The sequence below is a fragment of the Poecilia formosa genome, unplaced genomic scaffold (assembly GCF_000485575.1).
Source record: "Poecilia formosa unplaced genomic scaffold, Poecilia_formosa-5.1.2 Scaffold42, whole genome shotgun sequence".
Classification (NCBI taxonomy): domain Eukaryota; kingdom Metazoa; phylum Chordata; class Actinopteri; order Cyprinodontiformes; family Poeciliidae; genus Poecilia; species Poecilia formosa.
The window spans coordinates 249,751-266,570 of record NW_006799981.1 but is presented as its reverse complement, the minus strand read 5'-3'; the positions used below and the strand labels follow the sequence as shown (position 1 = coordinate 266,570).

General features: G+C 39.1%; 1 protein-coding gene across 20 annotated transcripts in view; it reads right to left on the bottom strand.

Annotated features, from left to right (window-relative positions):
• Window positions 1-16,820, bottom strand: part of rims1a (regulating synaptic membrane exocytosis 1a) — a 73,651-nt gene that overhangs the window by 38,199 nt on the left and 18,632 nt on the right. For all 20 annotated transcript variants that reach the window (XM_016671118.1, XM_016671124.1, XM_016671125.1 and 17 more), the window contains exons 3-4: window positions 7,800-8,010; window positions 5,425-5,436 (exon numbers count right to left, since the gene is read on the bottom strand). In XM_016671118.1, the coding sequence (XP_016526604.1) occupies window positions 5,425-5,436; window positions 7,800-8,010 (223 nt within the window). The remainder of the gene's footprint in view (window positions 1-5,424; window positions 5,437-7,799; window positions 8,011-16,820) is intronic.

Below are 16,820 nucleotides of genomic sequence, written 5' to 3'. Positions count from 1 at the left end.
CACACACACACACACACACACACACACACACACACACACACACACACACACACACACACACACCCATTTGCTTAAACATATAAGCTCCTTCTTCACATAAACAAAAAAACAAGTATGCTGTCAAAAAATATAAGCATATGGGCAATGATACATCCATCCATAAATCAAATGACTGCTTTTTTTCCAAACGTACAACATCTCCAACAGCAGGAGCAATGCATCACATGACCACAGCGGGACAAAACCCGCGCCCTCTCCCCCCAAACCGCATGATGAGTTTATGAGTGAAGGAGAGGACAGTGAGCAAGAGAGAATGGCTTCTCCACAGATGGAAACTAGGACACCGAACCCCTGAGTGTGTGAGTGTGTGTTTGCTTCCCGCTGCTTCCGCATGCGTTTGTGCATGTCCATCTGCGTAAACGTATCAGTCGAGGAGCATGACTGTGCACTTGTGTCCCACCGCTTCTGAGATACAAATTAATAATCCACGAGTCGTTTTATGAAGTCTGTTTGGTTGTCTTGTTTCTAGGAAAAGTAGATCATTTGTGACTTTATAGCCACAGAACTTAGGATTTAGTTAATTCTCTTTTGATGAAATGAATAAGGCCTTCATATCAGACAAGCACCTTTAGAAAAACATGTCTTAAAAATATCTGCTGCCACTGAGATTGTTTTGAAAATTCAAGACAATCAGGAAATGTTTTGGAAGAGCAAACCCTCACATTTTTGAAATATGTGTCACTTCTGATGCATTTCCATCATAAATAGTACATGTGTATTGGGATCAGTATTGTGGAATGTACAATGTTCCATCAGGTCTCGGTGTGTGACTTTAGTCTTGACGCCACTGTCTGTCTAATCAAATGATTGTCCGAGAATTTTCTATAGATAATAATTAACTGAATTAATGAGAAAGTAGTTGTAGAATCTCTGCAGTGTAGATGAGGAAAAAAGTTTTCATAGTTTTTACCCATTTAGGGACAAGGCTTGACATTCCAAGTAGGTCCGTTATTTTTTAACTAACATGAGTCACAAATTTATTTAGATTCTCTTGTGGTTAAAATCAAAACAAAGTTTATGTTCAATTTATTGAAATAAAACAAAACCCTTAATTCTCACTTATCATTCTAATGGTAATTCCCCTGTTCACTATAGTCTACATTAGCGTGCTAAAATATGGATAAATCAGTCTTTTAAAGCACAATAATCAGATATTGTGTAGTTGCACCGTGAGCCACTATCATTGCTATTACGACACAAAGGTTTTGTAGCATTGATGCTTATCAGATGAGACCATTCAATGCTTGTTTCAAAGGATGAAAGGGGACTTCAAAAGGGGCGGGATCAGACAGCAGCATCCGCCAATGGGAGTGTGATGCATGGCAGCAGCGATATGCAGAAAAGTGCAACTGAGAACATCTATAAATCTTGCACTAAGGATGAAAAACTACCACAAAGGAGATTAGTGCCCACAGCAGCTAATGAGGTACTATATCAGCGCAGCTCGGCGCTCAAAGCAGAGCACACACACACACGCACGCACACACACACACAATATATACACTCAACAACACAGGCTCAACTACAGAGAGCTCACACACAAATGAAGCGTCTCAGGGGACCCAGCCGAGCGGACTGTTTTTGTACAGTAACCCAAGACATACTGATCTTACAAAGAGCGGCACACATTGGCCTGCATGTCAAAGCTTTCATACGAACCTCAGAAGTCATATTTACAGCTGAAGTGAGCAACTGGACCACTTAACTCTGTGGTAATGTTTCATATCACAGACTCTTTACAGACACAGAAGTAACTCATCAGCCTTTATTTTAATGCTATTTATCATTCTCAAGAAAACACCTATTTATAGACAGTGATAATTGTATTTGCAGATTTTTTTTTTTTTTATAAATAGAACATGTCACCAGCTGTTAACCAGAATGACATTTATGGAAAAGCTCTCTTTGTTCACTTATTGAAGAGTTTTGGTTTCAATGAGCAAAGGAAACATTGTCCGCAGTAATAAGGGTGTAGTCCAAGTACAGAAATAACTGAGGCAAAAGTTGAGCTCTCAGTTTATTTGGATATCGACAGTCCAACTCTTTCTTATGGTCGTCGGAGACAGGATTATACTTAAGCTGCAGTGGAATTTGTAATAAAAAACTTGGAAAACAAACTTTTGTGACACGAGGATGGACAAAGATCTGACAAAGTCTCAACACAAACCAGGCGTATAAACACAGAGGAGGGTGATTACTGTGATAAAGATCAGGTGAGCCTCTTTAACCAAATGTGAAAAACTAAGAGAGGACATTATAGAAACAATACGTAAATAACCAAAAGTGAGCTCAAAAAAACAGCAAAATCCTAAATTAATTTAAAAAATCACAGGAAATCAGAACTTGAAAAAACTAAACTCAAATCCAACAAAAACAGCAAAAACTGTAATAGTTACTATTCTGACATTGTAATTGCATGCTGTACATAAGACTAAAGTGAAAAAAAAGTAAATTTGACAACAAAACTGTGGACATCTCCCATCTGTGCACCACAGTCTGTTGTTTCCTGTGCATATAGACACAAACTGGGGCTTTTCTGTGTGTGCGTTGCTCTCAAAATGGTCTGTACAGCAACAACTGAGAGAGAGAGAGAGAGATGACCCCCTTAAGACTAGTCAATGAGAGACGGACGTGAAGACAGATACAGCTCGCAAGACTGCCAATCAATAGTAATCATGAAGTGGTGTGGCATTAACGGCAGATGACACATCGCCCAGCCTTTCTGCTGTGCAAAGCCCTGACACAAAACGGCACAAAGCCATTAATCCCTCTGGACCTTGATCAATAGTCACACATTTACACAAGCATAAAGGCTATAGAAGCATGTTTGGGGATTCATTGCTCATTTGTCTCATGGTTCAAGACTAAGTTTTGCCACAGATGCCAGCAAATCAAATGTTGTCAAACCCTGCCCTGAACTCCTCTGAGCCCGCTGAAGAAAGCATGACAGACTGAGTCTCTGACCCCGTAAACGACCCCCAGGGGGCAAAGGTTGGGATACATAACCACTACATTGGCATGGTGTCCAGTTAAGAAGATCTATGTGGTAAATGAATGGGTTAAACATCTGGGGATACTGTGAAGTAGGCGTTTACAGACGGAGCAGAAGTGGATAACGGAAAACTTATTGCTGAAAAATATCAGTGTAGGAATAGACATTTTATTCTGCTGTCAAATGTTTGAGAAAATGTATCCCTTACTTGATATTAATGCTTAAACTCTCCACCTAGTAGTTTTATAAAATACAATTCCACTTATTTTTCAAAGATTTAATGGATTGCTGACATCAGATTTGACCCCTTCGCATCACGTTCATGTCAAATGTGTCAAATCGGCACTTTTTAGTAGCGGTACTTTCTGCTTCACAGAAAAGTTTAAGTTCAGGTTGAATTCAGTTCATACTGCAGAGAACCTATGTGATTCAGAGACTAGATGTTTTAGCAACCATGCTTCTTTACATCAGTACGTTTTATAATTAATTATTTCATTCAGTAAATTGAATTTATTAATGTCAATACTATCTCAAATTAAAGAACTGTTGAGTGAGAGTCTGTTCTTTGCTTTTAGCATAGATTCATTCAGTTTCTCAACATTTTTCATTACCATTGAGAGTTCAGTTTGTTTGCAGTGAAAAAAGCATCCAGAGCAACTTTTCAGCAGTGCTGCAAGGGAAGATTAATCATTCCTGCAGTAATTTAATGAAGCCATGTCAAACAGTAAATCAACCTGTTTTGCTGTCTTGCTACGCGGCCAGAGCTACATAAGGCCCCCCGTTCTGCCAAAGCTATTCACTTTTGGAGCCAGTGATTGTTGTACCAAGCTTCAGCAAGGGAGTGGGACTGCTATGTACAGCACAACAAAGCAATCCTGGACAGCACTGTTGTTCAAGCCTGGCCAGGAATCATCAAAGTGCCCATTTGGCAGCTCATTTTAGGGCAGGCAGCCAAGGCCAAGGAAGGTTCTCAACCTGACACAAGCATAGAAGTAGAGGAAGGTGTTAAAAGCATGTCTGCTGGGTAGACTGCTCCATATCATACTACAGTATCCAAATAATCCTAATGTGTCATTTTCTTATAGTCGTGTTTAACCAGGCTGCAGCTGTGAGAAAAATATACACCTTTCACATCTGGGGATTTCTTTTTCCATCAGGTTGAGGTCAATTATGCAAGTATTTTCCTCAAGGGTGTAGATTCACATTGAGACAAAATGGAAAAGATACCCATAAACAAATAAGTACACCAACTAATAAAATTGTTTGTAAAATTAAAATTAAATTAGAAGAGCTGCCTGTTACCTTAGATTTTAGCCGTTTTCTTGTAGATTTTTCTGCAGTTTGGCTCAATCTCCAGCTGCCTGCTAAATGATTCTACATTTGACCCAAAGAATCATTTCATATACAGAACAGTTCTTGATCGACTGCAAGTCCAACCTTGTAGAGCCTTTTAAACACTGGATTAAACTTAAAATGTCCTGATACCTAAAAACCAAGAACTGAAAGAGGGTTTCCTCTCTCCAGCACAGTAAAGACATTTCTGTAGCTCAACCTACTCAGATTTGTGGGATCAGGTTATCATTAAAACAAATAGTTTGCCAATGATGAGTGACATTTAGCCTCTTGCATTCACACAGGGAAATTAGCGAGGAACATGATTAAAATGTCAAAAGGTCAGATTTCGTTGCAAAAAATAAACTGTCTCAAGAGGGAAGTTAATTGATTAGAGGCAACAGCAAACCACCGGATCGGAGTCAATGTCTCAGATCAATGAAGCAGCACTGACTGTGTAGGAGACCTCATTCTGCCCGAACCACCTGGACCTCCTGCCCTGCAGCGAGGATGACGGCGCTGTCGGCCTAATCCTCTGGAACAGCAGAGTCCACACAAACGGACTGCAGCCAGGAGCGTGGAGCTCTCTGCAGCCGCTACGGTCAAGGCTGAGGAAGCTTTGTAGTGGCGCTCTGAGGCTAAAGGATTCAGCTTTTAAAAGCTGAACTGGAAATGGAGCATCTTGGTTAAGAAAGGAGAGAACGATGACGGTCATCGAGTCTGAAACACAGAGCCGCCTTCTCTCCATTCAGGTTTTATCCTTAATGCAGACACATTCTCGTAGAAAGTCTCTCTAATAACAAACCTGAAGTTTAGCAAACAGCAATAGCAGTTTAGCAAATCTCTTCTGAGCTCCTATCATGGAACCAGCATACTTTGCAACAAAACAAGTATTCCCATCAAATATTTCTGGAAGGATACATTTGCAGTATATTGCTTGTAGTGAGGTCAATGAACATAAGAAAGGAAAGGGGTTTCAATATACAAGTGAATATGTTCCAGGTCAAAAAGCCATGAGGTAAAGAGAAAACAGCACTCACCACTTTGTCCTCCTGAAGCCCGGTCAGTCAGGCATGCAGAAAGAAAAGAAAGAGAATAAGAAATGTAAGTAAGAATGAAATAAAAACATGGAGAAATCTTGCTTCCCCTGCCAGGAATTAACTGCGTAATATGGTGGCTTGTGAAACCATTCATACATATTTTGTCATGATACAGCCACAAGCTTCTATATTTTTTATATTTATTATGTGTGGGTGTATCCATCTTCCTAAGAACAACTTCCCTGTCCCTGCTAATGAGAAGCATCCCCACAGCATAATGCTGCCATCACCCACCTGCTGAAGGGTTTTTTTTCCATTCTTTCACAAAAACCGGATTTGAAGAGTGCCCAACTGACAATAACTTGCGTACAGGAATAGATTACTTCCAATTGTACCTACCCATGAGATCCGAGTCTGTTTACTTATTCAGAGTGAGGGACTTCAAGGAGTTTGTAAATGACCTCATGACCCCTCACAGATTGATAGGTAGCACTGCTGATACCTTCACTAATTGGCGTTGTGCTAACATACAGACGCTTGCTATAAACCACCAAATGCTCTGCTTTAGTAGAGGTGGTAACAATGATGACGATCAATTAGTCAATTTTTTTTTAGTGACTGTATTCAGAATGATGAGGCTTAGTTTGCCTTGTCTACGGTTTTATCTTCCTTGTAGGCGTGTTGATTTGCTAAATTTACTCTCCCAGTTGTTGCAGCAGCTTCCTCCCCCTGACCGAACCCTGCAGCTAAACACTCCCGACGACTAATTAGGATGTACTTTTAGATGTGTGTGTTTGTGCCTGTGTGAGGTCATTAAATGCCACACCGGTAATGTGGGGAAGGGGGCCAGACACAGACCGTCACTTCTTTAAAAAGAAGACTCGCCTCCTGTTCACACACACACGCAAACATACACGCACCCCACTGTGTTGCTTATAGGGCACCTCCGGACCCCTGGGAGACCAAGACAGAGTGGTAGACCACCCCCTCAGCTCAAAGCTCAGCCTAATGCCCAATTAACCTTTACCAGGCCTTGCTCGGGTCACACTGATTCATGCACAGCTCGCACATGGGTGGAGGCATGCAGAAACACACACAGTTCTTGAATGTGGTAGATTTTAACCACGGTGACACACATACCACCACGGCTCATCACCTCCACCTGAGCTCCAACACCTGAGGCTCGAGCCAATGTACAGTATTTTGATTTTGTGAACAGCTGCGTGTCTTTACAATGCCCCAAAAACAAAACAATGACAAATATGAACCTGCTCACCTTTTCGCTGTGTACTTTGTTCTATATGTATATCCCAAGGCAGAATGTTTTTGTTCTTCAATTTACAACTGATAAAAAAAAACTATAAGTGTGTATCTTAAGTTTCTAATACATGTACTGCCAGGGCCGGCCAAAGCCTTTCTGGGGCCCAACACAGATTTTCACTTGGGGTCAATACAGTCAATACTGGATTTTTTGTCATTCTTAAACTACTCTATGTATGTAAGATGCCTATTAACATGAGCATCATTTGTAATTAGCTTACACCATAGCAGTGTTATTATAGCTGTTGATTTTAACCTTGCAAGAGTAGCAATCTAAAGAAAAAATATTTGGATTTTGAACTGCAGAGCGGTACTTATTATTTTAATTACTTGAAAATAGCATCAGTTGATACACACAAAGTTTACAGTAACAAGTTAACAAGTTTGATATCTTATGCTAACAGTGGCAGCAGCCAACAGCAGGAGGAGATTAACCTTTTAATTTGTGTAACAAATATAAAAATATAGAAATCGTTTTGCTAGCATTTTGTTTTTAGCCACTTAGCAGCCACTTAACCCGCATATGCCTTGGGCCGGCTCTGTGTACTGGGTAATTCAAACACAGGACCTTCTTGAGTCATGGCTACGGTGTTACCAGCTGTACAGCCCTCACTGTCATGTTTTATAAAATAAAAAAATAGTCAAAATGAAAAAGCAGTGTGTGAACATATAAGAACACCCTGTAATCCAGGACCTTGTAAGTAACTGTAAGCCGTAAAGAAGGGTGTACTTTCTAAAGGTATTTGTGAAATGTTTCTGTTTCCATGTATCAGAATGAGCTCTTCATATTATGGAGGTCCATAATATCTTTATAAATTAACAAGACCCTCATCAGTGTTAATTATTATGGGGGCTTGTAATCTGCAGCTTCACCACCAGATGCCACTAAATCTAACTTCCACTTAAATCATAATAGGTTTTGTTAAAATAATTGCGATCCCAATGAAACAGAAAAGCATGCAATCTTTCCCAAGAAAAACGAAAATTTCAGTCAGCTTTCATGGTGGCCAGTTTCAGATCTCATTAAAAGCAGCACAAGCAAATCCTCCTCTCACCGTGTTGGACCGCAGAGACACTCTTCCCCCACAGCGAGCGCAGAACTTGGTCTGGCAGTACGAACACAGGTTCCCGCAACCATCCGCAAACTTGGTCTTGTGGCAGATGCCGCAGGTTGGCGCGTCGTCCCGATGAACGGCTGAGCCCGCCGCCGCCGTGGCCTGCCGGATCACGGTGTCCCGGTAGCTGGTGAGCTGCTGCTGGATACCTCTGGGAAGAAGAAAAAAAAAGATAGAAGCGTGAAGATTGTTAGAAGTGACTGCAGGACTTATATCTGAAACAGAAACACTCGATAAAGTAATGGTGCTGTGTTTAACGTATGGGTCGATTTAAAGGTAAATGATAATCTGTTTTTCATTCTTCCTTGCATTTTCTAATGGCCAGTCCACAAATAGCCGGATATCTGGGAAAACAAATGCCCTTTTCGGTGTTTTGGTCTTCAATCCGCACAAAAATTCCCCTTATGATCACAAAAACAATTATTTCTAACAAATCCTAACTGTGTTTGAGTGTGTGTATGGGAAAACAAAGATTTAGGGTCCGGAGCGTACCAATCTATCCGTATTCTTGCTTAGACATGACCCCACGTCGAGATTGTATTGTGCCTTACGAACTTAATATACTAACACGCTACTTAAGAGTTAACTTCCTGTCGCCATTTATTAATATTAACGTTCTTGTTTTTAAACAATCTGATTGGCTGACAGGTTTTAACTTTGCGCTACACTGCCCCCTATTGGTTTGGCATGTTTAAAACAATACTGAGCGGGGAATTTGTGTGGATTCATGTGGATGAAACGGGGCTCAAGCTTGTCTTCATCAGACTAAAACACACTCTCCTGCATGGTTAAATCAAAAGGTGGTATTATTATTAATATTATTTTATTTTATTTCCTTTAGTACACTTTGTTTTTCAGTTGAATTGCCCAGGAAATAAGTCCATTTTTTCTGAAAAGTCAGTTCTGGAATGATTTATTATGGTCTCACAAACACCTTCCATTTTTAAACGGGTGTGTACACTTTTGAGAGCTGCTGTGAGTAACTTAATAAAATATAAATGCTAATATATTTGAATAAACAACAACAACAAATAACTGGAAGAGTGAATAAGACCATTTTTGCCAATAGTCTGTTCATATCACTGTTCCATGCAATCAGTTCTGTGTATGAAATTGTTACAGGCCGCATTGCCAGCACAAGAAACTCCTCAAATCGATATTTCAAAGGGAGGAGGAGGGGTATTGGTTTTATGTGGCGTTACAGTAAGCTGATTAATTGGATTTCACGCCGTGGAGATAGGAGAGAGTGAATACAGATGGGAGGAAAAAGAGAAAAGGAAAGGAAGATGAGCATAGCAGCAACTCTTCAAATTAATAACAAAAATACTGAAGTGACCAAAAGAGACTGAAGTGACCAAGAATCAGAGCTCAAGCCAAGCTTTCTGACATGTCATGCAAAGTCTGTTTCACTAATCTTTATTGTGTCTCAGTGATCTTTAAAATCACTTTAGTAGATAAATAAGGCAAACAACCAGATCTGAGTCATTCCACACCATATTTAAGTAATGTTAGCTCAAGATGAAGACTTGCTTATGATTGCATAATCTGGAAAATAGAGAACTAATATAATTCAATGTTTGAACACATCAAGACCCCACTCATCTGAATGAGGACGGTTATAAAAGCTCCACTTTGTCTGAATCTCACAGTCGTCATTGTTGGTGGGTACTTACAGGCTAGGGCTCTGCGGTGCCGACTCCTCGCCCATCAGCTCAACCAATCAAAACTACAAATCCCAGCAGAGGTTAGAAATCCAACATCCAGCTGTTTGCTCCACTTTTCAGCATCGCTGCTGTAGTCGTAAGAGGCCAAACCCTTCCTCTAAACGCAGCTTTCAGAGACGCCAAGAACCCAATGGGTAAAATACAAGCTACCCGCAGAAGAGTTAACACCTTACTTGGACACACATGCAAACATTTGTCACACTCTTATATAACTAATATACACACACACACAAAAAAAAACAAAATGCAAACCTGTAAAACCCACACAGGGATGCACGCTTCCTGGGAGAGATAAGGTCACAAAGAGGTGACCTGCTGCTGCAGCACAGCAGGAATCACTTCCTGATCCATGACTCTCGCTGAGTATTCCCCAACTACCGGCTCTGCTCTGCTGCTAATACAGTTAACCCTCAATAAACTGCAGGCCTGATATTTGGAACCTGTGTGATTGAATATACGTTTTTTTTTAACTGACAAATATTACATGGCTTCTCCTCCTCATGAACAAGCTTTGACCAGAGCTGAATCTGGTCCGTTGGTTTGTCGCTGTGAAGCCTCGTACCTACTTTGTTGTCTCAGAGGCGTTATGCTGATGCCATGGCTTTAATCCAAAATGGCTTTTTCTAGTATTAGGCCTAATAAATCCACTGCGGCTAGATGTAAGTAAAGTAGAGGCAGTGAGGCCCTTCCTCAATGTCATTTTCTGCTTGGGTTCATTGAGTACTTTTATTATTTCCAACAATTTGCTCCATCTTTGCTGTTACAGTAAAACCCCTACTGAGCATAGCCATAAAAAATTTCACATTTACCAATAAAAAGTGTGACTGAAAAATGCAAATCGAAGCACGTTTGCACCAAAAACGAGGGAGAATCTCTGCTTTAAGGAGGGAACTTCAAGTATCTTAATGTTTCATTTATAAATGATGGCAGGTTGGAGTGAGAACTAGCTAGCTAGCTAAATAGCTAGCTGGAAGTAGATTTAAGCTAAATCTGGTGTGACGCACACTAAATAATAAAACAAAACAAAAATGATTTGGAATACCAAAGTTGAAGGAGGGATAGCCTGGTCACCTCAGGCTTTCATTAGAACATAATCAGCCCAGAGACTACTTAACTTTACTTTTTAGATCACTTTTTTATATTGTTATGCAGAGAGACTTCTATTTTTGCTGCCCAGAAAAGAAATTAGGACAAACTTAGAATCCAGGAACATTTAGTTTTTATTACTACTTAGAAATTGTGGAGTACTTATTACTTTTACAAAATTAGAACATACTTCGAAAGTCCAGACGATACCTACTCGCTTGTACTTTAGCAACCCAGAACAGAGATTAGAACAAATTTAGAATCCAGAAAAATTACCCAACCAACTCAGAACAGGAATGGATGATCAACACTATTAGATTCTCTTTCTTTTGCTCTTTCCTTTCGTTTGTTATTTTGTCTGTATTTCCTTTTGAATTCATATAAAGTACTTTGAATTGCCTTGTTGCTGAAAATGTGTTTTATAAATGAAATGACCTTACCTTACCACATGGCTTAGCTGAGGACTCATCTGTAGGCTAATGCTACCTATTAGAGTCTACCCTGTCTCTTTTACCAGCTGTCTGCAGCAAATGATCTCTTTAGCAAAACAGAATATTACTTTGAAAGTCAACAAAACAAAACAGAGAAGATATCCTAACACTGCGCCAAGTTCCAGTTAACAATGTTTAGTTGCATAAAGGCTCTTTCCGATGTTTGCTGTTTAAACTGGCAGAAGCAGGAAGTACGTCTTCTACAAATTAGTCAACCACAACAAGCCATCAAATCTTCTGCTGCAAGAAGCAGCTTCTAGAAACGTATGGTTTGAGGGTGGGGGCAGATTTTAATTAGGATGCAGGGAATAGAAGGGAAGGACGGGGAAACACATGAAGGCCAACATCAGAAAGAAAAATGCACAGAGAAAAAAACAGAACTCATTAAAGAAATTCAGAAATATTATATTCAAATGAAGCCACAAGGTTACAGCAAAGTGAACATAATTCCTCAGTTTCTTGCACAAGCACAGAAACAAACCTCATCATTTTTCTCAACAAAATCTTTGATCCTTTCACTTGCTTGGAAAAGCTGTTGTGTGTGTAATGCTTTATATACATTTCAAACAAAACCTTCATGGTTCAACAACATTGAAAGTGTAAAGAAGCTGGGAAAGTTTGGTCCGTGATGATGCAAAGTGGCATGTGTTACAATCAGAGGATAAACTTTAACTTCTGCATAGAAATTATATTCCATATTTGAGTGTTGTATTCTAGTTGGCATATTTACATTTTTGAATTGCTAAATATGTCTGACAACAGTAATGCTGGATTTCTTTTGGCTTTTTGGAGAAAGTCATTAAACATCTTAAACAAAGAAGAAACTAAATGTTTGGGGGTTTTTTAGGTTGCAGGAATTGGTTTACATTTTGCAACCCTAGCACTACTTAATATACAACTGAAACCAGAAGTTTACATACACCAAACAAAAAGACATCCTCACTGATGTTACTTTATATTTACAGTCTCAAGAATTACTAATTAAACACTGATAAATCTAAAAAAATAAAATAAGAAAAGGCAAACAATTGGAAATAAAATGATTATACTATAGAAATCAGTGTGTCAGTGGTGATTTTGTTAAAACTATTTCTTAATGCCGGTTGTAAGCAAATGTTCTCAAATTAAAGTTTTGCATGTGATTATGCTTCAGCAATAAAAAATTAAACAACTTTACCAGGAGTGGAAAAGTAAGGGTAGAGTGTGAATTTGATGCTTCGATCATTTTCCTTTTAAGCTTAAGGTTATTTTCCTTTCAAATAAAAATGCTCAACAAATACTGAACCTGTTGCATAGAGATGTTTTCAGAAAGAAATAAAAACAGTTGCATCTATGAGGGACCACCTGAAGTGTGTATTAATACAAAATGCCTTGTCCTGTCACTATTTACAATGGCACAGCAGCATGCACAGCGCTGACTCACTCTAAACAAGTACGTTACCAAGAGAGAAAAAAAGACCATTTACCCACTGTTTCTCGCTGTGACTCACTAGTGTGTTTTTAATGGTTATTGGATGATAGAGTTTGTGGCAGAAAGGAAAGAGATATATTGGGTTCAGGATATTAAGTGAGTTTGAGGGGAAAAAATACTGGAGAAGATGGATGGAGATGCTGTGAAGAAGAATGGGAGAGCAGAGGGGAAGAGCTTCTGCAGGACATTTATAGCGCCGTGACAGAAACTGCGACTAGCTGTAACTCAAAGCTGGACAGAATCGAGACCTTAGTGGCAAGGACAGGCCAAGACGACACACGGGGCTTTCACCGTTGTCATGTTATTACTTCAGACTTTCTCTTTCAGTCTTAAGTATTACAAAGAAAAAGATCTGAACTGTTGGACCGTCTACTCTGAACCAACTATGGAAAAACAGCTTTCAGTTTTTAAGCTCAAATCTGAAACAAACTTCCAGAAAACTGCAAAACTGCTGAATTCATTTAAATCAAGGCTAAAACCTCATTTACCGAGCTTCACCTTTGATTTATAATAAGTGGAATTTACATTAACTTTTCATTACAGCTCTTTATTTTGCCACAGTAACGTACCGTTTCTTTTTTGTTTTGTTTTTTTGTGTTATGTTTTTATTTTGCAAAGAAACTCAAACTGTCCTATTCCTAACATGATCCTTGCCCGTTATGATCGATGTAAGAGATGGTTTGATCTTCCTCCTTCTCTCCCTGCTCTGTGTCCATGGAGCCTCCTTAACTCCTCTGGGATTTAAGGTCGTAGTTCAGGTATTATTTGTGCTTCTGAGATGCTGCTGTAAAAACTGTAAAAAATACCTTGTTGCCATGGTGACGAATAACAACAAAAGTGTCCAAAAGTGAAAAATTAAGAGCAAAAATCCTTCCAGCTGCAAAGCATCCAAAACCAGAGGGAATAATTATCCGAACATGAAATTCCTCAATCAAGGAAGTTATGAACAAACTTCAGGATGCAAAAGAATTGAGACTGGGAAGAAAATATAATGCAATTCCACACCAGACTAGATATTTGTATTTGTTAAAAAAAAAATTGGGGGAAAATTATCTAATTTGTATTGACGTGTCAACTACGTGCATATATGGTCATACACAAATAAAAATGTTCCTCAGGTGTGAACATTTTGTAAATCACTATTTCTCACATTTGTGAAAATACAAAAAAAAATAATAATTCAAGGAAAGCCAGAGTAATTATGACTTTGACACATAAGTTTTCTTTTTACTTCAGCTGGTGATCTCAGTTTGATGGAGAATAAACATTGCAACGATAAATCAAACAACCAGAAGCAATTGTCCAGTTGGGACAGATTATCAGATTTCCTAACACAAACCAAAATAACCAGCTGTTTATCCTTTACAAGATATGCATAAAATATTTCAAAGATTCAAAGAACGTAGATAATCTTTATTAGCCAACGCTGAGTTTTAAAAAAAAAACCTTTGCACATTGATTTAATCCAAGAAAGATGCCAGCAAGCGTTTTCTCCTTAGCTGCCAATTTACTTAAGTCTTAAGAACTGGATTTGATGATCACACAAGGACACTGCTCCGGGCAGAGGAAAGACAATGATCTCACAATGAGAACATATTTTATACAACAGCCAACAGCCATTTTTCACATTTATAAGACATCATTTAAGCTTCTATAATCCAGAACTAGCATTACTGCATGTTTCTACAGGTTGGAAGGACAACCAAACATCACCCTAATCTTTAGAGATCATCATAATAAATTAATATTACAGGAAAAGTGAGTCACATCAACTCAATTTGTCTGTGAATGAGTTAAAATGATCTTCTGGCAGTCAGCTTTAGTTTAATAGACTTGGGAAAGTAGATTCTGACGTTTGCAGATCTGTTTTTGTTCTCTCCTTGTTGGGCTTAATGGAGCACACCCATTTTCCTAATGTCTGGCTAACACAGCGCATCAAAGATACCACAGAATAAATGTTTCCCAGAGCAGCAATCAATCGATTTTTTGAGAAAATTTAAGATCAGCCAATAAATAAAAATGATCAGCAGTTGATCTGAGGCATGGCTCTATGTTGTTTAGGCTCATATTTTAATTTTAAGAACACAGAGATCACAAAAAGCAGCGGTGATCACTCTGGCATCCCCGGAGAAGGAAGGACGTCCCTCAAAATGAAAACCCAAATGCAGATTAATTTACAGCTGAAAATAAATCCACAATAACTGCATTTCTTCTTACTTTGTCAGTCGTTTATGAGATAAATTAATTTGCAGTAAAGCTTTTCTATGCAGCACAGGATACAGTTTTACTTATTGTAAAACATTTTAAGCAGATTTTCCAGTTTAATGAAGACACTGCTAGTTTGAGCCAATAATTGTTACTGTGTGTCCACTCCATCTCAACACTTTCTAACAGGCTCACAATTAATTTGCTCTCCAATCTCCCAAAATAGCTTTGGACCCTCCTCCGCCACAGCTTGTCTCCTGCATTAAAGTGTGCACTTACGCTTAAAACACCTCCAAAACATTAAAGATCCCCCTTACTTGACATGACAGTTAATGGGTCTAAAAATAAGGCAGATAAAATAGCTGAGTCCTGAAGTCCTTGAGCGTCGCAGTTGTTTTCGGGCCAAATGTTGGCGCTGGCTCTTCCGGTCCCGGCCGCTCGTGAAGCAGAGCGGCACCGGGTTGGGAGCGGGAGCCAGCTCCCTCTCTTTCCCTGTGGTGACTCAGGCCTCTTTGGCCGAGTATGAGTCACTCCGCCAGTTCCGGGATCGATATTCAAAAAAGCAGGCAGACATGAATCAAATAACAATGAGCGGTTTCAGAGAAAATCACCTCACAGCCATTAAGAAATTAGGAGCTCCAACTTTTCCGTCTCATTAGCAAGCAGCAAGTTCACTTTTGTCCCCCTGCCATGGACTTCGCCACGTCCAATTTTCAAACTTATGGTGTCAGCATTGTATGTTTCTTCCTACAACCTCATTTTACTCCTTTATCCAATCTAGCAGACGCACACACATATAAAAACGCACACATAATGCGGACAGGTCATCTTGGAGATTGATTGCGACTCGCTGAGTGTCCCATAATAGACGAGTATTAAAAAAGTTTCCTCCCTCTCGTGCTGTCTGTGAAATTGAATGGAAAGTAAAATGCGAGCCAGAATTAGAAACAGGGATCTGGTCTGCAGCAGCTGTGTGTGCGTACAGAAAAGGTGTTTGTGGAAATGCAATGCAGAGCCTCCTCAACTCTTTTTAACACCTCATTATTTGCAGAAAACAGTTTGTCGCCTCTGCAGGCTGATAGAAATCTTTGATGACTCAGATTGTTATTAAAACGTCTCCCATACATGGACAGTTATTGATAAATGCACACCACACTCAGAAAAAAAAAACTGCTTCTGTCTCTTTGATGCAGGACAACTTGAGTTTCTGAAGCCAAAAAAGTACAGTGCATTCAAAATATTGCAAGGATATACCTAATTATGGTTGGAAAAGAAATAAAAATAGATATTTAACATACTTTTGAAAGCATGAACAAAAGACCCTGAGATGTGTGTGATAACTAAAAAAATATTTTCAAAGAAACATTCCTCTGATCCAGCCAAACTAAACAGATGGGAAACAGGGCTCACCACCCAGGGTGTTGTGCAGTCTGAGGGTGGTGACCAAAACAACAGTCAGCACAAAGTGTTCTGTGGTACAAAATGGCCAAAACTACAAAAGTACAAGAGGGAAGAGAAACCAAATGACAGACAGAATTTAATAAACATAATTAAATACAGAATAAAATGCAGAATTTTGCATTATTAACTGACACCAGCAACCAAGAAGAGCGATATAGATGTCTTTGTAGCTATATTTGTTGTTACAACGATGAAAGTCATTGTAACAAAATAAAAATCTAAACTTTCAGATCTATAGATGTTTCTAGATCAGGAGAAAAACTTCAGGGAGGCTGCAGGATCGCGAGAGTTAAACTCAAAAACTCTGCCAGTCGTGTGACAAATAAAATAAAATAAAAAATAAAAGGCAGAATTTTGAATTATTAACTGAAACCGGCACCCAAGAAGAGCGATATAGATGTCTTTGTAGCTATATTTGTTGTTACAACGATGAAAGTCATTGTAACAAAATAAAAATCTAAACTTTCAGATCTATAGATGTTTCTAGATCAGGAGAAAAACTTCAGGGAGGCTGCAGGATCGC